The sequence below is a fragment of the Chelonoidis abingdonii genome, chromosome 1 (assembly GCF_003597395.2).
Source record: "Chelonoidis abingdonii isolate Lonesome George chromosome 1, CheloAbing_2.0, whole genome shotgun sequence".
Classification (NCBI taxonomy): domain Eukaryota; kingdom Metazoa; phylum Chordata; order Testudines; family Testudinidae; genus Chelonoidis; species Chelonoidis abingdonii.
The window spans coordinates 121,899,234-121,926,324 of record NC_133769.1 but is presented as its reverse complement, the minus strand read 5'-3'; the positions used below and the strand labels follow the sequence as shown (position 1 = coordinate 121,926,324).

General features: G+C 39.5%; 1 protein-coding gene across 4 annotated transcripts in view; it reads left to right on the top strand.

Annotated features, from left to right (window-relative positions):
* Positions 1-15,889, top strand: part of LMO3 (LIM domain only 3) — an 89,103-nt gene extending 73,214 nt beyond the window's left edge. For all 4 annotated transcript variants that reach the window (XM_032796055.1, XM_032796057.2, XM_032796053.2 and 1 more), the window contains exons 3-4: positions 714-839; positions 15,267-15,889. In XM_032796055.1, coding sequence (XP_032651946.1) covers positions 714-839; positions 15,267-15,372 — 232 coding nt within the window. In that variant the 3' untranslated portion in view covers positions 15,373-15,889. The remainder of the gene's footprint in view (positions 1-713; positions 840-15,266) is intronic.
* The last annotated feature ends 11,202 nt before the right edge of the window (positions 15,890-27,091 follow it).

Below are 27,091 nucleotides of genomic sequence, written 5' to 3'. Positions count from 1 at the left end.
TTAATGTGCTACCTGAATAACATAATCATAGCTATAACTATGGTAAAGGGTTGTAAGGTGTATGAACCGCTAATGCTTTCTGACGATTTAAATGACTTGATCATAAAATGTTCTTTTAATAATAATGGTAAAGCTTTTAGCACTAGATGTAAGAAATGTGGAGAATATTGGCTTTCTTAAGTGTTATTTCTTTTCTAGCTAAAGTGTGTTTTAATAATAAATAGCACTGAGGCCAAGGTTATGTGGCGCTCATATTTACAATACAATCCAAGTAGAAAGATTCTTACCATATTTCAAACTGGTTGACCTCTGCTTGCATGTGGTTATGTAACTTTCCTAATGTATTTGTCATTTCCTCATTGCTTGAACAAGATGTTTCTTTCATTAAGAAAGGTCAGTGGAGTATGTACCAAAGAAGAATATTTATGTATAAAAACAGCATAAAAATTACTTCGCAAGGCACAGTATTATTGTGGCACTGGTTTATAGAGCTTCCCAATGCTATCCCACTTTATCGGCAAGTGGCTTCAAATGGGATTGTTTCATGAGTGCGCTTGTTCTGCTAAATAACCAGTCTTTCTCAAGAATAGTACACTGGGAAGTTGAATGACAATTACATATTTTTATAAAGCCAAAGAACATAAATGGAGGTATAATTTTTTCTCCTACCAGTTAATTGTATCCTTGAATATCTTTCTTTTGTGTGTCCTCAGGTTATTTGGTGTTACAGGAAACTGTGCTGCTTGTAGTAAGCTCATACCTGCTTTTGAGATGGTCATGAGAGCCAAGGAAAATGTTTACCACCTGGACTGTTTTGCATGTCAACTTTGTAATCAGAGGTAAGAGGACTTCTTGGTTTAATTCCGTAGGCTAACACTAACTGAGCTCTGATGTATATATTTTTGTTTAATCGAGAGAAAGCATTTGCTAGTGGTTGAAACACAAGGCTGGGAGTCACACTCGGATTCTTTTTCCAGTATTGCCAACCTGTGTGACCTTGGGCAAGTCACTTAAACTTTTTGAGCCTTTGTTCCCTCATTCCCTCAAGAATGATAGTTCTGCTCACTCACAAGGGTGCCTGTCAAGCTTAATTAATTAATATTTATAAAGTGGTCCAAGATCTTCTGCAGTAGAAAAGTGCAAAGCAGTACCATTTATCAGTATTATGTTAATTTTATTTAAATTCCTCAGCTTTGTCAGTTTAATTTCTTTTAAAAATACACACTATTTCTTTCTGTTGACAGAACTCTTATCGTTTGAATTTACAGGACATTGCATTCTATTGTTCTTTGTAAATCAGCATTGGAATCGTGCCATTTTCTTGTGATATTACAAACATTCCAAGGCTCCAATCCTGCAAAACTTGTTCTGTGCGAGCATGTGCCTGCAGCTACATAGAGCCCCACTGACATTCATCCAGGTGGAACATGTTGCAGGATCAGGGTCTAAAACTGCAAAATCACAATGGTTGAGATTTTCAAAGTCAATTAGGATATTTGGTCACACAGTTCCTAGTCATTTCATTCAGAGTGGGCAGCTAAATCCTATAGTATGCTTTGAAAATCTCAATGTATGTCATTGGGGTGGAATCTTGGCCCCACGGAAGTCAATAGGGATTTTGCCATTGACTTCCATGGGGCCAGGATATCACCACTGGAAATTAAAGCACTGATTCACATGTGCTATTTTATGTACGTGTTACACTGCCTCAATTATTATATAATCCCACAGTTAGTAACACATTTTACAGTTTACATTTCTTTTACATTTGCATATGAAGAAATACTCAGCATACAACTTTCTTAGATAGAAACTAAAAATTACTACAATAATATTCTAATGTACTAGTCACCAAAATGTAAATCTAGCCCTAAATAAACCATGCTAACTTACCCTGTACTGCAGTGTATTATTCTATAGCATTGTAGTAATTTAAAAATCAAGCTTCCCCAGAGCAACATAAAATGTACAACTGCTAATAAGTATAGCACGGTACAATTACACTCTAAAAAAGCTAAATTGACCTTTTTCATCATGTTGCTTAGAAAATTAAAATATCAGACAAATAATAACTGCAGCTTAAATGATATAATAATGCAAAGTAATTATAGGTTGTAATGCTATTTACAGATCCTGTATCAATTTTGCCTTGCTACAGAACTAAAAGTCTGTATTCGAAATAATGTCTACCCTACCAGTAGAACCCACTGAAGTAAGACACACGCACTCCTAAATTCAGATTCTAAAACCTTTCACATCCCTGCTGCTGCAAACCACTGTTCTAGTATCATTATTAAAGTGCCTAATATATTTCTGTTGTTCGCTTCATTTATTACATGCCATAATGGGGCTGCATATCTTTAGTGTTGGTTATGCACAATTAGCACTTAGTTATTGTCTTGTCACTTCAGCCCATATAAGACAAACTTCTTTAATGCAAGATGTCAGCTAATCTTCATCAGTCAAGCAAAGCAGACAATTTTTGTTACCCTGAATGCAAAAGCTTCCAACTTAGGTGGTACATTTAATTTAATCCCCCAAGTAACCCTCTAAAACATTAACAATAATCATTATAATCCTTTTCCTATTGCCATAAATGTGAACTAATGTGTGTCTTCATAATATGAAAAGCATCAGAGTGGTGATCTTGGACAATTTAGGTTCCTATTAGGAATATTCTCTGCTGTTTTTTAAATGAAGAGTTTTAGTGGAGGGGTCTAATATTTTTGGATCCACTTTGTTGTTGTTGTTGTGGGTTTGTCACCTCTGAGCCTCCAGTCTAGTGTCTCATTTGGGGTTTTTAGGCTTTTCCTGTGCTTTGGGCAAGCTGCAGGCCAGAGTGCTGATACTCGTAAGCATAGGTGCTGGAACTAGCGGTGCTGGGAGTCTTGTAGCATCCCTGGGGTTGAAGTGGTTTCCATCATATACAGGGTTACAGTTTGGTTCAATGGCTCTCAGCACTCCCACTATACAGATTGTTCCAGCACCTCTGCACATAAGTAGAAAGCCTTATGAGATGGGTCAGGGATCCTTGATCACACAGGGATTGCCATACCTGGCGGGCACATGGTCCATCTAGTCAAACCAGTGGCCAGTACCAAGATGTTTCAAAGAATTCCATATATTGTAACGTCACAACACAATGGAGTACAATCTTGATCATGGTCTCAAGGTACTATTGTAATATAAATATTTAATAATAATGGACAATAACAAAATAACCTACCCATAGAGTATGTTTCTTCCTCACCACCTGACATTTGTGACTTTCTTATGCCCTTAAACATTATAATTTGTACCTCTTGTTTTTATTTTGTTTTATAAATTCTAATTTATAGATGTGCATATCATATACAGATTTCTAATCCTACTAAACTCTTGAATGATATCTTGTTGCAATGAGTTCCGCTACTTATGTATTTCATGTTAAAAAAATCACATCGGTGTTATTTTATTTCCTTGCAGTCTTGAATTATGTTAAGGTAGAAGAGGAGTGCTGGACTGATCTCCTGGTACCTCTATCATCACACCTCATTATTTCCTCTTACTCTTTTCAATCTCCATACCTCCAATAATTTTCATTGTCCATCTCACGACCCCTTTCCTCTGTCTCATCTTTGAAAACCAAATTCCAGGTCAGGGTGTGTCACAACTCTAGTGAAGCACCTCCCTCTTTGTCACTCCCCAGACTGGTATAAGGGGATGCAGCCACTGACACCATGTGTGTTTTAAGCTACTGGAGTCTGAACAGAGTCCAGGCACTGCTGCTCTATAGGAATCACTGAGCTCCCTCTCAGCGTGCAGATTCTGCATTTAGTATCCCCACCTGAGAGCTGTGATTACATGGTTCCCTGCCCAGCCACTAGAACCAGAGCTGAGCCCTCAGGCTCCATCCATAGCCCTGATAGCTTAAACACATCCTCCCCCAAAACGCCACAGGAAGGTTTGAGCTTTCTAGTTTGCATCCTCAAAGGGACATGTGGTAGGTGTAATGCTTAACACAGAGAGACAGACTTTGCATGAGAGTCTAAGCCACAATTGCTCTTTTCTGAACAGATAAAACACAGAGCAGGGCCGTCTTTACCCATACACAAGGTACGCAGCTGCGCAGGGCACCAGCCCCTGCTCTGTCTCTTCCCACCCCTGCTCCGCCCCAGTCCTGCCCCCACTCCACCCCTTCCCAAAAGCCCCTGCTTTGCCCCACCCCTCCTCTGCCCGCCCTGCCCCTTCCCTGACCCAGCCCCGCTTCTTCCCGCTCCTGCTTCTCCTCTTCCCCGCCCCCACTCCCTTGAGGAGTGCATCATGGCTGGGCCTGCACTCACTGGTGGCAGGAAGTGCAATAGCCTAGCCAACTCCCAAGCCAGCCTCCCAACCCCCACAGAGGCCTGGGGCCCCCCATGCCCCCATGAGTGGGGGCTGCATAGGGCCCCAGAATAGCTAGGGACGGCCCTGGCACAGAGAGTACTGATCACATAGAAAAAATACATCCTGAATGATCCCTGGGGGACCTTGTGAGTTCAAGTACGCAGGGTTTCCTCCGCTTCATCACATCAGGTTGCTGCAGCAGCTTTTCTCTGCTTGATTTGGTGAAAATGGCCAAAGACCCCAAAGAGATCAGCTCTTGTCCTTTTTATAACCTTCCAGTCCCTTTGTCAGGTGACTCCCAGATCAGCCTTCTCAGGTGATCCTAGACGCCTGCCAGGTGACCTTTTTCCCGACAAACCAGTTCTCCTAGGTGGGAGCCAGTCTATTTTCTAGGATGGTTGTATTTGAATAGAGGAATATCCAGAGTTAACAACCCTCTATAGTCAGCCCTCTATTAGTCTATGTTGGAATTTCAGTATGATATGGTGGTAAAAAGGCAAAAGAGAAAGCAGCTTGCCTCACTTTCAAAATGGAGTTTGCATCTTGGTGAACACACACACAGAGTTCATAATCTCAAAGAATTCATAAATTGTACAGATGTACTCTGTGCCAACAATGCCATTATGCTTCTATCCCTTTTCCTATGCTTGCCTCCTGTGTATGAAATATCATTCCTGAGCTGACTCACTAAACCCATTGTTCTCATTCAAGTAAGACCCATTTCTACCACTATCCCTACATAAAATGAGTTGAGATCAATATTTTCTTTAAATACACACACACGCATGCATTGAGCTAACAAAACATGCCAGCCATCGCTCAACTTATATATTAGATTCCTTTCCCCACTCCCTGTTTTTTGTCCCTTTTAATTGTAAACTCTTTCGGGCAGAGTCTGTATCTTTAGGGCAGACTTTAGCATATTTGGAGTGCTCTTGTAACATAACTGATAGCAATATATCATTCTTCATATGTGCTAACATTTTAATTGTTCAACTGCTGCTGTGCCCTGGGAAGAGGTTCCCAGTAAGCTGTTAGCCCTTAACAGGTCTTTTTCCCAAGTGAATATAGTTAATTTAAAACCCATGATGAGTGGATTAAATTATTACTCTACATTTGCATTACTTAACACCGAATTTCATCTGCCGTTGTGCTGCCTGCTTGTTTAGCTTTGTCAGGTCTGTCTGAAGTTCCTCCGTCTTCCTTAGGTTTAACTAGCCTGAATAATGTTGTGTCATCTGCAAAATGTAGGTTCTTGACTGTTCATCCTCTTTTGAAAGTCATTAATGAATAGACTAAGCCACATCCTGTGGATCCTTGGGGCAACCTGGTGTTAAGTTTTTTCTGTGCTAAGGGACATTAAGAATAGGTGTAATGTTTGTTATGCTCAGGTAGCCAATTTCAATGAGTGATGGTATTTATTTATTTATTTATTTATTTTGGCGGAGCTCACTTCATTCCTAAATTCTTTGGCTTTATACAATCTAGTCCTGGTTGATCTTTAATTTGTCTGTTTATTCCAACATCCTCTCTTTAACACTCAAATACATCTTGATTACTTGAGAAGACTACGGTAGATCTCGTTACAACATCCTCTTTTGTGCCAAAAAGTGATGTGAAGAAATAATTTAACTCCTCTGCAATATCCTTATTCTCCTTAACTGTTCCCTTTATTTTCTGGTAGTCCATCAGACCTCCACCAGAGTTCTACCCAGTGTGTCACTGGGCTGTGACTTGGTTTCCCCTGCTTCCCCAGGTTAAACAACTTAGACTTCATCCTGCAAGTGTTTTCTCAATAGCTCTCCCCTTTTGGAAGTCTGGTTGGCTCAGACCCTGAGTGCAGGCTTTCCTCCAGCAGACTTTTGCTCTCCTCATGTCCGTTTCCCAGGCTCTCTTCTTAGGAATGCTGGAGAGTCACTTAGCCTAGTCCTCCGCAGTGGTCCTTTCCTGGCTATTCTTCCTGCCCTTTTAATGGAGCAAGCACAGCCAGGTCTGCTCTCCCTGGAGTCTCTTGTGACTTAATTTGGGCTGCCATCATATCTCCCAGCAGGCCTGGTTCTTAGACACATGCTCTCCATCATGTGACCCTTTTATTCATTTCTTCCAATGAGGGAGGGAGGATAAGCCTGACACAGGGTCCCAGCCCTCTTAGGAACCAGCTCACAGTGACAGGATCCAGCAATTCTGCTGCTTGGCTATATATTCCTGATAGGTGCTTTTATATCTTAACCATTCTCTCGTCAAGGGCCTGATTCAAAGCTTATTGAAGACAGTAGAAAGACTCCCTTAGATTTGGTGTATTTTAGATCAGGACCTAAATTCGCTCTTAGGTAGAGAGCTACCATTTATTTTACCTATTTCTTTTTATTGACTTCACTTAAGTTAGATCTCCATAGCTTGAAGGATAAGTTTGGTTCAAACTATCTTTTACCTTGCCATTTGTCCTTTTTTTTTCCTTCCTGCCTTTGCTACTTTTTTTTTTTTTAGGGGTATGGATGGTTCCTGTGTGTGTCTTACGGTATTCCTAAGGGTACGTCTTCACTACCGGCCATATCGGTGGGTAGCAATCGATTTCTTGGGGATCGATATATTGCGTCTCATCTATACGTGATATATCGATCCCCAAATGCGTTCGTGTTGACTCCGGAACTCCACCAATGCGAACGGCAGTAGCGGAGTCCACGGGGAGCTGCAGACATCGATTCCACACTGTGAGGGCAGTAGGTATCTCGATCTAAGATACTTCGACTTCAGCTACGCTATTCATGTAGCTGAAGTTGCGTATCTTAAATCGATCCCCTCCCCTAGTGTAGACCAGCCATCAGTAATCTCCATTCTGGGTCTAAAGATTTTAATTTTTTCACCTTTTGACTGTAGGGTTGCTGTGACTAGCTTCCTCTATTTTTTAAAAAATTCATCTTTCTGAAGTTTCATACCAGAGAGCTAATTCTTGGCACTGTTCCTCCCCTAAGTGGTCACTGCGATGTAGTCACTTACATGGTTCAAATGCTGCCCTTTGCTCCCCACAACCATTTTCAACCTCTTCTCCCAAGTAGAAGTACCCTTTACCTTCTCTCAGCAATAGCCCCAACCCAATCAGCTGAGCCAGGGTAGCTTCTAGAGAACAAATATTGTCATAATGGAAAATAGAGAATAAATTAAAATAAATAACTGGCAAAGACTGATGTTGCAGATTAATGTTCTCTCAAACTTTGAAAAGTGTGCCAAAAGGGAGTGTGTGGTAGCTGAGGTTTAAATAGAAAATCTTACATCCTGGGTTCAGCCATGTCCATATTTGACCCGCTAAGCTAAACTTGCCAAACTCACTCTGCATTCAGCTCTTATACCTCCCAGAGTTTGTCTCCCTCCTTTCCCTCTTTTGTCTCATTTTCTAGCAGCCTGACCCAATAGGCTCCACCCCATTCATCATCTCCTAGCTAATTCCTCTCCACCTTGTTGGGCCAATTTGGGCTATGGTTTAAAACTCCCATCTGACCACTACCACGAGGGATATTAAACCTCATCTTCTCTCCTTTTATTTTTTCTTGGAAATTCTCTTCATCTTAACAACTGGGCTTTAGTTTGTCTGGCCAAACTTTTGTCCGAGTTCCAGTCCCAGTATATAAACACTTTCATCTGGCATCCTATAAAAATATAGAAGGCCTACACTACGTGACAAAATTGTTTTATTCTTTATCAGACATAATTTTATGTGGATGATATTAGATTTGTATATGTTTAACTATAGCATTAGATTCCTACAAGACTTAAAAGGTGAGGTTATTCACCAGCTATTTTAGAATACAGTTTAATAGCTGTGGATAGAAATCCCATGCTTGAATAATAAGAGTATAGAAGTAGGAATGTATTACCTGGCCAGGTTGGTGATGGTGATTGTGAAATGCTCAAGGGCGATTACAAAAACAGAAAACCCAATAATAATAATGGGGGATTTCAACTATCCCAGTATTTACTGGGTACATGGCACATCAGGATGGGATGCAGAGATAAAATTTCTAGGCACCATTAATGACTGCTTCTTTGAGCAGCTAGTCCTGGTTAAACTGAAATTAAAAGGAAAAATCACAAGAGTGAAACGCCTGCAAGCTACATGGAAACTATTTAAAAACACCATAATAGAGGCTCAAACTAAATGTATACCTCAAATTTAAAAAAAAATCAGTAAGGGGACCAAAAAAAAACGCCACTGTAGCTAAATAATAGAGTACAAGAGTCTTTTAGAGGCAGAAGGACGTCCTTTAAAAATTGGAAGTCAAATCTTACTGAGGAAAGTGGAAAAAAGCATACATTCTGTCAAGTCAAGTGTAAAAGTATAATTAGGCAGGCCAAAAAAAGAATTTGAAGAGCAACTAGCAGAAGGACATGAAAACTAACAGCAAAAATATTTAAGAAGTAGGAAGCCTGCAAAACAATCGGTGTAACAACTGGATAATTGAGCTGCTAAAAGAGCCCTCAAGGAAGACAAGACCGTTGTGGTGGTGAAGGTAAATGAATTCTTGGCATCAGTCTTTATTGCAGGGATGTGAGGGAGATTCCCACACCTGAGCCATCCTTTTTAGATGACAAATCTGAGCAACTATCCCAGAATGAAGCGTCAATAGAGGAGGTTTTTGAACAAATTGATAAATTAAACAGAAGTAAATCAGCAGGACCAGATGGTATTCATGCAAGAGTTTTGAAGGAACTCAAATATGAAATTGCAGAACTACTAACTGTGTATGTAACCTATCAGGCTCTGTACCAGATGTCTGGAAGATAGCTAATATAATGCTGAGTTTTTTAAAAAAGACTCCAGAGGCGAACCTGGTAATTACAGGCTAGTAAGTGTAACTTCAACACCAGGCAAATTGATTGAAACAGTAAAGAACAGAATTATCACACATACAGGTGAACACAATTTGTTGGGAAGAGTTAACACAGCTTTTGTAAAGAGAAGTCATGCCTCTCCACATCATTAGAATTCTTCTAAGGTGTCAACAAGCACGTGGACAAGGGTGATCCAGTTGATCTAATACACTTGGACTTTCAGAAAACCTTTGACGAGGTCTCACACCAAAGGCTGGTAGGCAGTCATGAGGGAAGGTTCTCTTGTGGATCAGTAGCTAGTTAAAAGATGGGGGGGGAGGTACAAATCAGTTTCCACAGCAGAGAGAGGTCAATAGCAGGGTCCCCCAAGGAACTTTACTGGGACAGTGCTGTTCAGCGTGTTCATAAATGATCTGAAAAGGGGGTAAACAATGAGGTGGCAACATTTTCAGATGAGACAAAATTACTCGAGATAGTTAAGTCCAAAGCAAAGCAATGGCAAAAAGTTACAAAAGGATCATGAGTCATCATGGCTGGTTAGTTTTCTGAAAACAATGTGCAGAAGCAGACAAAAAAACCCCAAAAAACTAACAGAAAAGAACACTGGGAACCATTAAGAGCGGTATAGAGAATAAGACAGAAAATATCATCATGCCACTATATAAATCTATGGTGTACCTACACCTTGAATACTGTGAGCAGTTCTGGTTTCCCGATCTCAAAAATATATATATTAGGATTGAGAAAAGTACAGAGAAGGGCAACAAGAATGATTAGAGGTATGGAACAACTTCCATATGAGGAGAGATTAAAAAGACGAGGTCTGTTCAGCTTTAGAAAAAGAGGAGACTAAGGGCAGATATGATAGAGGTCTATAAAATCATTAATAGTGTAGAGAAAGTGAATAAGGAAGTGTTATTTGCCCCTTCATGTAATGAAGAATCAGGGGTCACCTAGTGAAATTTATAGACAGCAGATTTAAAGCAAACATAAGGAAGTACTTTTTCACACAATGAATAGTCAACCTGAGGAACTTGTTGCCAGGGGATGTTGTGAAGGCCAAATGTATAATCAGATTTAAAAAAGAACTAGATAAATTGATGGAGACTAGGTCTGTCAACTGCTATCAGCCAAGATGTTCAGGGATCCAGCCGCATGCTCTGGGTGACCCTAAACTTCTGATTGCCAGAAGCTGGGACTGGATGATAGGATGGGTTACTCAATAATTGCCCTGTTCTCTTCATTCCCTCTGAAGCATCTGGCATGGGCCACTGCTGGAAGACAGGATATTCAGCTAGATAGACCATTGGTCTGACCCTGTATGGCCATTTTTGTGTTTTTATGAATTTAAGATTTTCCATACCAAACTTTTAATAGTCTTTGAAAAGCATAGCAAAAAAAGGTGTACTTTACTCGGCTGCAGTGAGTGATATCGTATATATGGTACCAATTCTTACCAAAGAAAGCATGTAATTCCCGTAACAAATTAGACATTAGCCTTTGATGTTATAGATCTTTTGACGGGACCCTAAAATTAGCAAACAGTAGGTAGATATTAATGAATTATGAGGTAAAATAAAAACTAGTCTATTGAAATGTATAAGCATTAATCAGAGATACATTGGCAGATCAATTAACTTTTACAAAAATTGGGAGGGAGGAGAATAAGGGACTAACTGTAATTGGATGCAAGAAAAAGTTTATGGGTGTTTTGTATCTGAATGAAGAGATTGTATGGCTGCTGACCCTAGGAGAAATCTATTAAATGCTTCCACATTTTGTTTCATCCTTTGTGCCACAACAGCAGAGGAGGCAATTTGGACACAGCCATCTTGGTTCCAAGCCTTTTTTCCTACCTTCTCCTAAGAAGTCCCCACTGCATTGTCATGCATCTTGTACTGACCGCTACAGTAAAGATGGCAGGTAATTGTGAGATCCCTTTAGCACTTGGCTCTGGAAAATGAAATGGCTGTTTCTTGGAATGCAAGTTTTATACTTCTTGTGATGATCCAGGCATGCCATCTGTTTCCAAACAAAGTGATAACAGAGGTCATTTCATGATATAAATGGCCTTCATTTTACCATTTTAAAATATGACAGGAGTTTTAGGATGAAGGTTAATTATATTGGTCATTCCATTAATATCACAGACATGTCAAAAGTATTATCATCAATTTATGGCCAATAAGTCCAATCTGTCATGTTAATGCTGCCTATAGTATATTTTCCTGCTCACCTTTGCATGCTTATTAGGTGAAATGTACAAAGGATTCTAGGAAAGAAAATGTTGCACAGCACCAGCCACTACCATCTCCCTGATATAGCCAGAGATGAAGTAAAAGCCTGACCTCGTTTTGCAGACACCAGTTAATGTAGAATCCCTTTGCTTTACCAGAAGTCCGTTTCCCTCCTTTCTCCCTCCCCTCTTTTCCAAAGGAAGATGTGAATGCTTTCAGTTGAGTCTCTAATTTATGAAAAGTGGAAATAATGTAATCCCATCTAGGAATGAATGAATCTCCAAAACGTGGGACTTCAGATGCTTATCTGATCTTGCCAACTCGTAGGTCTGAAAATTTAACAAGATTTTAGCACTTTGTTCCAGTCCAGTTTCAACTAGAAGATATCAAACCTATTTTTGAGGGTCAAATAAGATCAGAGGTTTGAGAACATGATGGGGGGTGGGGGGGCGAAGAGATTTTACCTTGTCTCCACCAATTAGTCTTTTCATACCCTACTAGTGTATTAGTACAAAGTGTCATTGAATGTGAGTTGAGCTTCTGTTCGGTGCTACCCTTTTGTCACCAAAATATGGTTCACAGGTATAACATCGAGGAAAAATTCAAGACTAGCCCTTGCCCCTGCAAACATGTTTTAGTCACTAAGCCCTGGTTTACACTGGGCGGGAGGAATTGATCTAAGTTACACAACTTCAGCTACGTGAATAACGTAGCTGAAGTCGACGTACTTAGATCGACTTACCGTGGTGTATTCACAGTGAGTTGACTGCTGCCACTCCTCCATCAACTCTGCTTGCACCTCTCGTGGCGCTGGAGTACAGGAGTCAACGGGAAAGGGCTCAGGGGTCGATTTATCGCATCTAGACTAGACACGATAAATTGATCCCCACTGGATCGGTCACTGCCCGCTGAGACAGCAGGTAGTGTAGACGTACTCCGAGGTTGCACAGCATGTAAATCAGCACAGAATTTGGGCCTTAGTATTTAAAATTACTGAATGTTCTTCAAGAGTATAAATATGAAATGCTAGAAAAAATACATGATTTACCATGGGACACATAGGCCCAGATCTTCAAACATATGTAGGCACCTATCTAAGGTCAGGGAGATAACATTGCAAAAGCAAAATGTAATGGGAACAAATCTGCAGTTTGTGTACAAACTCATTTCTAGAATAGGACAGTACACTTCCTGCAGATTATGAGGTTGGTGGTTGAGGTAGATCTTTAGGGCTGAAAGATTAAATAAAATAGTGACATAGGATTTTGTCATCTTGGAAGGAAAGAAGCAAACAGTAAAAAAATTCGAAAGCTTTGGAGCTTACGTTAGTTTTGCTTCATGATGTATTTTAAATATTTTAACCAAGTTATCCCTGGGTTTGTTTTCTCCTTTAATAATTGTTTTATTTTGGAAATAATCCTTGTGTTATCCTGGACCCCAAAGGACTATTTGAATGATTATATGGGTTTGAAACAGTGCATTCTGCTAGCCAAGGAGATGTAATTATGTCTCCCTCTAGTGGCTGGCCCACAAAGAGTGACAGCCTGCTGCTTACTCATATTCTTCAAATAGTAGGAGCTTGCATTATCTGTAATGAGTTCCTGCGACCTGTCCCCATCAACATCAGTTGTCATATATTCATCACACTAGGATATTGTTTTCAGTATCTTATTTATTTTATCATCCAGTGAAAATACTTCTATAATAGAAAATATAAATGAATAATTTTTTATTTAAAGTCTAACATGCTTTTTTTTTTTTTTCTGGAAAATGAACTTGTATGTGAAAAGGCCACCTATGTATAACTTCTGTATCTAATCTGGGGAGATGCGGTCACATCCATACACTTTTCAGGCAAAAAATAGACTAGGATTCAGTTTGGTTTTGGGAATATTTGAAGAATCAAGAGTAACCTGAGGAGAACTAGTTCATTTCAATAACTCTCCTTTTCAATATATCAACTAAAAATATTTTTTCTGGTGCTTAAGCTCATATAGTGGGATTGAGGGAAACCTGTAAATTGTATAAAATAGGCTTGACCATAAATAACTTAAAGATTTCAGGATCATTCCATAATCTGTATTTTCAATCATCATCAGCAGCAGCAGGCAGTAATCCTAGAGGAAAAAAAGCCACAAATAAACAAACCAATTTTCCTTTAAGAGCAAAGCTAATTCTTTTCAATCCACTTTTTTATTGCACTGGTTTCCCTCTATCTGTTTAGCTAGCATAAGGATAAATTTCCAAAGCTACCCAGTTGGAAAATAAATGGGTTCACTGTTTGTCTAGCATTCCAGTCTTTACAAATGTAAATCAGTCCAACTGCTACTCATTTAAACCGCCAACTTCACAAAACATTAAAGGGCTGCTTTCAATACACAATTTAATCTGCAGCAATTCACCAAGATTTCTACTTGAACATCATTAGAAATTGACTATCTGATAAAGAGAGACCACTAGCAAAGGTCATGAGGGTCACCTTCTGTAATTATACGAAGTTTTACTGGGTCAACTACAGCAGACACCACTATTTGAAGGTTAAATTTTTACAATTAAATACATATACAGCTATTCCCATAGCTACTCTGCTGTTAAATGTACCGTAAACAACACAAGTATTCATTTCTGACCCTAATTGTGTCCAAGATGTCCCCATTTGGAAATTATACAGGAAAGAACATTATAATCTGTTACACATGAAACAATGCTTTATATAGTAAGATGCATAATTAGCTGATGGAAACTGGTTTCATTTATCCACATCAATCCAAAGGGGTTCATTTGAGTTACTCTCTTTAGTTTAATTGGAATGCTGCAAGCAAGGGCTCCCAATATGTGTTATAGCTGGAGAGTTTGCCATAAACAAAGGAATATAATCCTGTTGCAAAATCAGTCATTAATGAAACTTTTTTCTGTATACTAGGGCCGTCCTTGTTGTTCACTAGATGTGTTAAAAAGCATGTCTTTGTTTTTAAAATGATGTATATAAGTAGCCTGATAATCATGCACACATTGCTTAGATTGAAATTATTACTTAAGTTTGAAACTAGATAGTTGAGGTAAATGTGCTTTCTTCTACTCTGAGACAATAAAATACAATTATACAATATTGTTTTCTTGGCAACCAAGTTCTGAGACATTTACTAGAAAACTGGGATGAGTAGACTGCTGTATCACAAAGTGGGAAGAAATTACAGCTATTTAGTAACTAAATTTACAGTTGATTCCTACAGGTAAACCAGTGTGTGTGTCTACATATGCTTACGTGTGTTTGTGCGTATACACACAAACATATATGGATGTAATTCTATATACACACACACTAAAATGTTTTGATTCAAAAGACAGTTGAATTTAGTGGCTATTGGCACTGAAATATAATATGATAATTTACCATTTGTATAATACATAACTGTGTGTTACGCATTCAACAGCATATGATGATATCCTTTTTCTGATTTGTGTAAAGAATTAGATTAACTTTGCATTCAGCCTGTGGTCTTGGATATTATCCTGTTTTGTCTGTGCAGGTATGACCTGATCTAAGGATCTCGTAGACTTCAGTGGACTTTCAGTCAAGCCCTGGGTTGAGGGACCAAAAAGCACTCTGATGCGCCAAATTTTGTTGAAAGCAAGGAATATATTTAGATACCAGCACAAATCCAAAGCTGGGCTTTCATGCACTGTTTTGCACAATGGTGCATCAGACACAAGAAATGTATGCTTCATCGTCTGTACAACAAAATTATGAACACTTATGGTACAACTTTTTAGATTTAAGATCATATTGTTCCATTGTAAAGCTACCTTTTCTTTTCTTTGTTGTTGTATTTTCAGATTTTGTGTTGGAGACAAATTTTTCCTAAAGAACAACATGATTCTGTGCCAGACAGACTATGAGGAGGGTTTAATGAAAGAAGGTTACGCACCCCAGGTTCGCTGATCTGCCACCACATCGTTAAGAATATAAAGCACTATGTTCTTTTATCTTTTTTGCTCAACATGTATATAAGAAATGACACAGGATCCTACTGAATAGCGTAGATATAGAGAGACATGATGGTCACGTGGAATAAAAGGCGGACTGCATATGTATGTAGTGAAAATTGCTCCAGTTCAGAGTTGAATGTTTATTAAAAAAGGTAACTGTACATACTGCTGGATTTTTATTTTATTTTATTTTGAGGGGCTTGCTATTGTTTTTTTTCCTTTTTGTGTCATTTGGCATGAGATGTTTATTTTGGACTATTGTATATAATGTATTGTAATATTTGAAGCACAAATGTAATACAGTTTTATTGTGTTACCATTTGTGTTCCTGTTTGCTTCTTTGTATTGTTGCATTTAGTACAATCACTGTCTAAACTTAATGTATATTTATGCTTTCTGTATCTACCAGCTATTTTAAATTAGCTGTATCTTTCTAGTAAAAAGAATTAAAGAGCAAATCCCAACCATTATGCTACAGTTAAGAGCTTAAAATACTATTTACATTAGTTATTTAAAAAAGTAATAATTCTAGCAGCAACCACTGCAGACAATGCTATGGTTAAGGGTCTATCAGCACTTGTGTTATAAGCCTCTATTTTTCAGGGGTTAAACCTCAGCTGTTTAATTGTATAGATCTCCTCCAAGAGCACTTTTATTTTATTACAATTTTTTTGAAAAACAAGTCTGGCTGGTTTGGGACGTATTATAGAAGGCGCAAAAGTGAATGATTTTGGGTGCTGCTTTTGTGCTGCTAGATGTTCAAAATAAGTTGGTTTTATTTTTAAATTAGCTGGAAATTAGGCCCTAATGCAAACCAGTGCCTTTGGGTATCTTGTAACATATATATATTCTGAAGTTGTTTAATTTGAAAAAGTGACTTCTGCTCTTGTGCAGAGATCTTTTGTAAGATCAAATTTCTTAGGCTTTGAGGTTTGTTTTTTGAGGGGTTATTTTGTGGTGTTCTGTTTTTTTGCATCAAGACTTAACCCTAACTTTTCATGAAGAGTTGTGTGGCTGTGTCCTAAGTGACGTGTTCTAAAATGATAAGGTTAGAGGGCATCAAGAACAGCTCCAGTTATAGGGTCTGTATACATTAGAGAAAAGGCCCATTTAGCTGACAGTAGGAAAGTGACTTATTGCTGACAACTACCCTCGGTGGCTATTGAAGAAGACAATTTAAATGCTGAGGTAGATGGGACAATACTTTTAAATATCATTACAGAAAACAAGAGATACCACATTCCTCCATGTACAAATCGTACTGATTGCGATGATGTAAAAAAATTCTGTCCTGTCTATGCTGGCAATTAAATAATCTTCAACACCTGGTAAGAGTGGTGGGGCCCCTTTCCTGGCAATTACTGTCAGGAACAGGTCCATCTCCCAGCATAGATGGAGCTACATTTTAAAGCCGCGAGACTGTTGCCTCAGCAGCAGGCCCCTAAGTATTCATATTCCTGGCAGAGTTTAATGACCAGTTAGACTGAGGTGAGAACTACGAAGGGATAACATGTAACAAATGGGCTAAATGCACAGTCAGTCCTTTCCTCTTTGGCACTATTAAAGCTCATCAGGAAAATAGCCTGTGTTTAAATTACTATCTCGTATGAGGCCATGAAAATTGGGTTTTCTTTCCACTAAGAATCTTATACACAAAGTACATCAAAGATCTTTGTGTTGCCTCTGTTGGTTTGATTTATAGTTGCAATGCTGTCCTGAGCAACTCCTGTTATCTCTTTCTGTAGTCACCATGGTGGAGGGGAAGAGATTCCTTAGTATCTGTTGTGTGAGTTCTGAGTAGACTGCACAATGGATTGATTTGGAGATGGATTTTTAATCCTGATATCTGAATTTCCAAATTCGTCCATCTAAGAGAGATTTAGCATTATAATATTGTGGCTTTTTGGTATGGATATGAACCCAGATTAAAACTAAGGGCTAGTCACAAAGCTTCTCTTTCACTGATCTAGAATGTGGAGGCAAGGAATGGTCACTAATATCATAGTTCATTCTAGTCAGAGAAAACAGTCCCATTTAAAGAGTCTCAAAATTTTCAGAGTACAGACCACATCTTAATTGAGAGATTGTGGTGTGGACCATATCTTCTCCCATCTGTGATCCCATGAACCTCTTTCACTCCCATTCACAGTTACATAATACCTCTGTAATGACTACAAGTACTTGTTTACATGGAAGGGTCATAGTAGGAAGGTATTTATATATTTGCTTCAGGGGTAATAAGTGTTTTTGCCTTTTTAGAAAAACATAAATCACAGTCTCCTGTTGTTCCTCATTCCACCTTCCCACTCCAACCTGTTTTGTTACTTTCAGCTAGAAACAAGAATGACTTGCTAGCTCTTCACAGACCACAATTTGGGAATCTCCAATCTAAGAGTCAGGGCAGGGGATGGGAATCAAGAAACCTGGGTTCTGTCCTTGACTCGTTGTGCCCATGGGCAAGTCACTTAACTTATCTGTGCCTCAGTTGTCCCATCTGTAAAATGGGGATAATATTTACACTGCTTTTGTAAAGCGTTATTGGCTCTTCAGATTCCAAGAGGAATATGTGCAAAGTATTATTAAGAGCATTAGTTTATACTGGGAAAAGTTAGCGGAGCATTTTTTGAAATATTAAGTAGGTGGTCACTTTTGTAAATTAAAATCAGTCATAGACATGAGGGAGAAACAAATTGAAAACAGTTAATAATCTGTTGAAGACTTTTGGCATATGGATTGAAAGCAGATAAATGGCATTAGTGTTGTAAACTTAATAGCAAGCTCTTATTAATACAAAGTACCACTGTTCAGATCTGTACAGAATTAGTGAAGAGAATGGATTGTGGAGTATGAGTGGGAGAAAAGTGGCTCTCGTGTGGACTTGTTGTCTGAGATATATGTATCAGGCACATACATATAGAAAATACGTGTCTGGAGGATATTACAAATATATATAGCCCTTGATTTGGGGACAGGGTCAAGAGAAGAAATAATTTGAAGTACGTGAAAATGTGCAACATCCTATCTTAAATAATTTTAAAAATTGGAAATCTAAAATATTTAACTGAACCATTATCAGAGTACAAAAGACAATGTTAAAGAGGGGTGATCTTTCTCTGAGCAGTTTAGCTGAAGCCTAACCTTACCCTCATTTTCTTTTTAATCATCCACCTCTGTTTTGGCCTATTTGTTGCTGCTTGTGATTAAATTCTCTGTTTGCATATGAGGAAATGTTCTGTGGTTCAGCTTCTGCTTGTTTGTCAGCCAAGACTGCTTCCACTAGCATCTTCTGCCTGGTTGTATTCTCTTCATGAATCTCTAAATCGAGATAAACTGATGTTTTAAGCAAATTATATATCTATCTAGTTCTTGCACTGCTGTTTTCTAACCCATCCGGTGACGTAAAAACAATCAAACCATATTGTTTCAATTGTAGAAAGACCCTCTACCAACTGCTACCTTAACATGCCGTATCTCTGCTGCTGCTGACAAATCAAGACCGCTTTGGCTCTGCAAAAGCAGTGACTGAGGTTGAAAGTTGATCAGTGGTTTTTTTTGTAATTACACTTTCATCTTGCTTAATAAATTTTCTGGTTTATTTCACACACACCTTTCCCTCCCCTCCACAGTGCTCAAATTTGTGCACACCAAAAAAGTGGCATGAGAGAACCTACCACCATTCCCTCAAATGTACTTAATTGCCAACATGAAATGACAAAGAAAACAGAAAGACAAGGTGCATGAGGTAATATCTTTTAGTGAGCCAGCTTCTTCGGTGAGAGAGACAAGCTTTCGAGCTTAGGGCTGGTCTACACTACGGGGGAAAATCGATCTCAGATACGCAACTTAAGCTACATAAATAACGTAGCTGAAGTTGAAGTATCTAAGATCGAATTACTCACTGTCCTCACGGCGCGGGATCGACGCCCGCGGCTCCCCATGTCAACTCTGCAACTCCGTTAGGGTTGGAGGAGTTCCGGAATCAATATAAGCGTGTTCGGAGATCAATATATCGCGTCTAGATGAGACGCGATATATCGATCCCCGAGCAATCGATTGCTACCCTCCGATACGGCGGGTAGTGAAGACGTAGCCTTACACAGAGCTCGTCTCTCTCACCAAGAGAAGTTGGTCCACTAAAAGTTATTATCTCACCCGCCTTGTGTCTCTCATATCCTGGGACCAACACAGCTACAACAACATTACCCACATTAAATAAAATAGAAAGAAAAGTGGGCAGTGAGGAGGAAGATTGTGAAAAACAAGAGGGATCGGTAAGGTTTAGCCTGTACAGACAAAGTACTTAAAGGCTTTTTTGCAACATAATATGCAGCAGCTTCTTATAATTTTCTCAGCGGTCAGTAGTTTACAGTCATCTGTACCTAGAACAAATCTTGTCAAAAAATGAAGGTCTGTAGTGATTGCTGGGTATAATTTTATACATTTAACTGATTCTTCTGAAAGCTTCGACTGTGCTGCTGTTGTCAGACTAAATTATCAATTTATCCATTTGTTGTTTAATGAATAAAAAAATCCTCCTAAATCCTATCAAACTGGCTTTGGAGATGTTGTGGTTTCAATAAACAATAAGCTTTAATGACTCAAACTACAGAAAGCAAAGTGTGTACTGTATTCAAAAGCAGTGTTTTTATTCTTTTAAATACCACTTTAGATAAAAAGCCAATTACATATTCACTTGAATACAATTCTTCCCCCAACCCCAGATATACAGACCAAAACCTGTTTAGTGTTCGCTTCAGTACATTGCAAAAAGAAACCATAACACAATATACATGAGGTAATAAGCCATTAGCACAAACATGTTCCTCATATATTCCTTTTGTATAAGTACCCTTTCTAGAAGCTGCCAATTGGAGGTGATAGTATTATAAAAGAAGTGATTTTAACACTATTTAAGTCATTTAAAGCTAAAGCATGTCTGTTTAAGGCTTTAATGGAAAGGTTGGATGTACCCAGTACCTTTAAAATGCCCTTCTGCTGATTTATATTCATCCCAAACCTGCTAATAATGAGTATACATAGGCAAATATCTTCTACCTATTCAGCATGTCATTGGTATGAAAGTCCCAGAAAATATCTCACGTAATCAATGTGTTCTGAGAGTTATCTAGCACAAATTACTCCAACTCAATAGCACATAATAAAAAAGAACATCAATTAATTAATGAGTCACCCTCAGATCACTTTGATTACAACACAGCTCTGTTGAAACACCAGTTATAAATGGAGCTGCCTGGCTTTATTCATTGTTTGCAATTGGCTCGTTATTTTGCTGAGACCGGTGTCATATTTAACACATGCCTGCAGGTAATTGTGTGATTAGTTTCATAAATGAAGAGCCAAAAGCAGCACACAGAATATCATGCTTACAGAGAAGCCTAAACAATCAGGAAGCCACAATACTTCCCACAATGCTTGCAAACCGCTGTCACATGAAGGCATTGAACGGCACCTGTGTTTCAGGTTCTTTATTATATTTTAATGCATACAGTTCCCATAGTGCTTTCAAAGCCCTGTGCAAACATAATTCAATTATGCATCCCAACATCCTGTGAGGCATTATCCCTATTTTACAGATGAAAATATTGAGGCACAGAGCTTAAAAGATTTGCCCACAATCACACTGTCAATCTATGCAACCCAAACCCAGCATTAGCAGGGCTCCTAAATATGCTGCTCTAATCACTTTACCATGATCCTTTATCAACAGAGGCCTTAATTCTGCAATGACCTCCAGTTGGGCAGCTCCCCTGCCTTTGCCTATCCAGTGCCCCATTGATGTGAGTGGGATTCTGGCAGGAACAGAGATGCCCTCCCTTACAAGCTGATTGGAGGGCAGAGGCTATGAACAATGTAACATATACTGTAGATTGAGCTCTTGAGACTTATACAAAAGCTGATTCTTTTTCTGACCTGAAGCTGCTTAGTACTTTAATTTGAATAATGCTTTAAAAACCCACTATTTGTGAATTGTGGGTGGTAACCATGGTGTTTTCAAGCTTTCTTGTCACCTAAAGGTGTTTTCTAAAAAAAAGGAAAGACTAATAAAAGACGACAAAGTCACCACCTACAGTTCCTAAACTAGCTTGGTTAAATGCCATTCCAATAAGCTTATAGTGTAATTATAACAGTTCCCTTAGGTAAGTAGGAAACATCTGTTAGTAACACATAGCAGGTGTTAGCAATTACACATACCGAAATTTAAAAAAAAAATGTTTTTAATTAAAAACAATTCTGTTTTCTGAAAAAGGAAAGCATGGTAAGTCCAAGCCTGTGTGACTCCAGGTCCCATCATGCAAAATGATAAAGGTAAAATCACCTTAAATTAGCAAGGCTTTCCGTGTTTGACTCCAGATTATTGCAATCAAAACTGAACTGAGTTTCAGTGCATTTTTTAAAACGGCATACAACTGGTATTCTATGGTATGAGGCTCACTGACTTCATGAGATCACTGAACACGGTCTAAATAAAAGTATTTGAGCATAGCCAGTGTGGCTGAATTTAAGCAACAAACACAATGGGCATTGTGTGAAGGGGTGTAAAAATGCAGGTAATGCTGCCTAATATTTTGTTCACATTCCCTTTATCCCACTAGTGGGAAACCGTTTCTAGATTATACTAGAGACAAATCAAACTCTAATGTCAAATTACTTTGAAGAAATAGCCAAGAGCAATTTATAGTTAATGATGTGATTTGCTGTTGCCATTGAGAAATAACAGGAAAGCTAGCTTCACAATAGAAGGCCAAGCATTTTAGGGGGGTGTTTAATATATATATATATATCTTTTAAATCAGGTAAATAACTCATTACCCCTACCCCCGCAGCCTGTGAATATCACAATCAGGAGCATTTAATGATTCAAATCTGAACACACCTTTGCTGTCCATTTAAATGAAAATGTATAAAACAAACTGTATTTGAGCAAAGCAGTAAGCACCTATGTGAACACAATCTATGGAGCTGCCTTAGCATCCAGCTGGGACCCAATTATTCAAGATCCAGTGATGCTTTTGACAAAAGTATTGTAAAATTCTAATATGGGAACAATCTTTCTAGAAGCAGGTCTACAGCAGTGTAAATTAGATTATTTTTCTTCATTTTCTGTTCCACAGGGGTATCCTGTATTTATACACACACACACACGAAAAATGATATCATATAGTTATATTAAAGAAAAAATACATACATTCTGTACTCAATTAATTCACATACTCCCAGAAAGCAAGAATGGATTTTATTAACTTTTTCTGCTTCTTTTAAAAAAAAATATTTCTGGGATTACAGAATTTTATCCACTAGGTTGCGTTGTAGGTTTTGCTACACATCTTTATTTCTTATTTATAATATATGCCCATTGTTCAGGCCTTTCTCACCGTCTAAATCATTAATATCTATATTAACCACAGCCAGACCAGTGATTGGTAGTACCTGTACACCAATGCCCAGAATAGATGAAATAACTGAGTATGTAAAGCTTTTTTATTCTGAAAAGATGGCATATTATATTAGCAAGCACTTTCCTGTACTTAAAATAAAATTATTATTTATTACACACATTTTATAGGCCAGCCATTACTGTAGTTCAGTGTCCAGGTATCCAAAAATGGTTTTGTAAAGTTCACCTGACATAGGAGACATATAAAGGTATAAATAACATACAGGTGTAACAGTATTTTAAATACCCAAAGTAGAGTTATCACTATAGAGTACATAATGTAGGAAATGGCTCTTGGACTTTGCTACCCAAATACTTAGGCAGATGAAGGTGTCTGTATTTTGAAAGCGAAGATACCAGGTGGACTGTTGACAGCAGACATGTAACTGGCAAATGTCACTCATTGAGAGTGGCAGTCACAGATTTGGCCCTGCTGTCACACAGTCATGCCAGCTGAAATGTCACTTATAAGCAGGGCTGCACGCAGTGAGGAAGATTCCCCTTTCAACTCCCTCTTCAGGGTTTCTGAGCACACAGGCGAGATATCTTTCCTCTCCTTGTTTCATTGCCACCATCCACCATGGTAGGTCTCAGTGCCTCAGTATAGGAAGGGGGAGAAGTAGGTGGCCAGCTTTGTTGCTTTCTGGCCTTAAGCAACAGCACATTTCACCACCATGGTGGAAGGGGAGGAGGAAAGGACAGGTAGTAGCTGAAAAGAAGCATAATAGTGAACCCAGAAAGAATGATGACAGACAGGCACCAAGAGAAGGACAGGGAGGAGAACAAACAGTGTAAATATAAATAGGGGAAGGATGGTCTTAAGGCTAATGCATAGGGCTGGGAGTCAAAACTCATGTGTTCCATTTGCAGCCCTGCCACTGATGTCCTGACCGTTAGGATGTGATGGTGCTTCTCAGAGCCTCAGAACTCCCATTGATAAAATGAGGATAAGAAAACTGACCAAGTTCCCAGGCAGATGAAAATACCTAAGGACCTCAGATGAATGTATCATTAATAAATTAATGTTAGAAGAGGGGAGAGAATGACTCAGAAGACGATTGTTCCCTTCACACACATCACTCAAGTTGCTGATTGGGACATGGCAGATATGTACGCATTAAGAGACTGGGGAAACTAGACTGAACCTATCAAATTCCCATGGGCGTATAAATACATCAAATAGCAATTTAACCAGAACACAGTCCTTAAGTCAGGACAGCCTGGGGTGGTTCTGTTGACCTAGGCAAACTGACCAGTGTCCAGCCTATAGTTCCTCACACAAATTGTTGCTGAATATGCACACCCTTAGACCAAGAGCATGGCTTTCCTGAGCACCCACTCAGGAGTTCAAGAGGGGTGTAAGGTGCCTTCTGTGCAGCCAGCCCACATTGCAGGCTACAGCATGGGAGAGGGGAGAAGGCAGCTTCTATAGGTCACTACCCCCCACCCCCCTCAACTAGGTAAGCAGGGCATTGTTAGCCAGGGAAGTATGGTGCAACAGTTAGGGCACTAGTCTGAGATTCAGGCAGTCTGGTTCAGTGCCCTGCTTTGTGCCCTTGGACAAGTCATGGAGGCCCAGATCATCAAAGTAATTTAGGCTCCTAACTTCCATTGATTTCAAGCAGTTTATAAAGGGCTTGGCTTTTTGAGGGCAGGCTACGTTATAAATTCATTCCCAAGTTTTATTGTGCCACGAAAATGCAGAAGTTCTGATATATTTTTAGGTGATGTTGGCATTTCAACTAGAGCTTTTGGCTTTTTGCTGAAACTGCCCTCATCTGCCCTCCTCAGTTATATATCCCCTAAGGGCTTTAGCCTGCAGTTTCTCTCCATTTAATTTTAGTCCAGCAGCTTCAATTACCTTCAGAACTTGTTTTAACCTTACATCATATTTGTCCTTAGACTTCCCTTAAACTAAAATGTCACCTGTATGAAACTCCCACTCTTTTCAGGCCTCGCAGTGTCTCACTTGTTTTCCTTTGGAAGATGTCTGAGGCACTTGTTACGTAGAAAGGGAGGAGACAAAAACAGCATCTTCTGAATAGCATTATAAAAGTTGTTAGGTGGGTGCCATCAGGCTGGAGAAGACATTGCCAGAATCCAGTAGCTGCATCTATTATTGTTAATATTTGTCTTACAATAGCAGAGGCAGAAACATAAGGATCAATGGGAATTTTTACTCTGAAAACTTAGGCGCTGAGTGAGTTTAAGCGCCTAGGGGATTTGGCAGGAAATATTTGGATCAGTGGAGCCAAAACTGGGAGTTAGGTGCCTAAATACTTCCAGAGATCCCACACTTAGTCTCTGTCCATGCCTCAGTTCCCCATCTTTAAAATGAAGATAATGGCACTTTCTCATCTCAGAGTGGTATTGTAAGGTTAAGTACATTAAAGATTGTAAGACACTCAGATATGACGGCAGCAGGAGCCATATAAGTACCTAAGATATACACGACCCTTTCCCTGAAGACAATGACATACGCAAAAAAGAGAGGGGAGGGAATACAATCAGAGATGTTTGGTTTATTTAATAGTTTCAAAGATTCCCAGGCCAGAAGGGACCATTGTGATCATCTAGTGAGAACTCCCATGTAATGCAGGCTACAGAACTTCCCTAAAATAATTCCTAGAGCAAAACTTTTAGCAAACATCTAATCTTGATTTAAAAATTGTCAGCGATGGAGAATCCACTATGACTATGGGTACATTGTTCCAATGGTTAATTACTTTCACCAGTCAAAATTTGTGCCTTATTTCCAGACTGAATTTGTCTAGTTTCAACTTCCAGCCATTGGATCATGTTATACCTTTCTCTGATACATAGGCGCCAACCTTTCCTGGTGCCAGTGGGTGCTTGCGCCCCCCCCCGCCCTGGCTCCATCCCTGCCCCACCCTGGCCCCACGCCCATTCCAACCTCTTCCCCAAAGTCCCTGTCCCAACTCTGCCCCTCCCTGCCCTTATTGGATCCCTCCCCAAATCCCCACCCCGGCCCCACCTCTTCCCTTGAGCAGGCCATGTTTCCCCTCCTGCCCCCTCCCTCCCAGTGTTTGCCACCACGAAACAGCTGTTTCATGGTGCAAGCACTGGGAACCAGGGGGGGGGGAAAGCGGGCACACGGCGCTCTCGGGGGAGGAGTCAGAGGCAGAGCGGAGGCAGAGGTGAGTTGAGAGGACAGGGTGGAGAGTAATTTTTCCCCGTGAGTGCTCCAACCCTGGAGCACCCACGGACTCGGCATCTATACTCTGATAGTTGAAGAGCCCACTAGTAAATATTTGTTCCCCATGTAGGTACTTATAAACTATGATCATGTCACTCCTTAAAATTCTCTTTGTTAAGCTAAGGAGATTGAGCTCTTCGAGTCTATGACCCTAAGGCAGGTTTTCTAATCCTTTAATCAATCTCATGACTCTTCTCTGAACCCTTGCTAATTTATCACCATCCTTCTTGAATTGTGAGCACCACAACTGGACACAGTTTTCCCCATGGGTGCTCCAGCCCTGCAGCACTGACAGAGTCGGCGCCTAATGCCTGGGGTAGAATTCCCATCCTGTGAATATGGCCTACATTCTTTGTTCTTAGATGTATGTGTCACAGTTCAGGACAACTACACCTGTATTTCCTCAGTGGTCCAGCAAGGGCATCCAATCTAGACATATCCCTCTCCCTTCTGACGGGGGTATTTCCATGCTGCACAGTTCCCTGCCTTCAGTGAGTTATTTCCAGGACACATGCATGCTTTCTTTTTAGGGACTGTTAACAGGTGTAACTGCTACAATTATCAGGTACCACGCAGCACTTTCTAGGCAAGCCTACTTTATTCTTAAGGTTAAAATCAACACAGAAAGAATATACGAAAAACAATAAAAGAATCTGCACACATGGTAAAAGGGGTACCAGAATTAACCCTAACTCTAACATGGATTCTGGCAAGAGAAGGCCCTCAATTTCCCTCCCCCCTCAAAAAAAGGGGTGGGGGGATTCCTTTGTGGTCACAAGTTCCTCACAGCTTCAGCTCAGAATAAGCAACCAGTCTTATGAGGATTCAGTAGGCCCAGTCCTTCCAACCCTGTCCTAAGTATTGGGGTCCTCCATGGACTACGGGCCCCGTCCGTTTGCTGGATTAGGAAGAAGAACTTGAGCTAGCTCAAAACCAGACTGTTTTTATCCCCAAAACCCTGTCTTTGCCTGTTGGTCCCTAAAGAATCCAATTTGAACT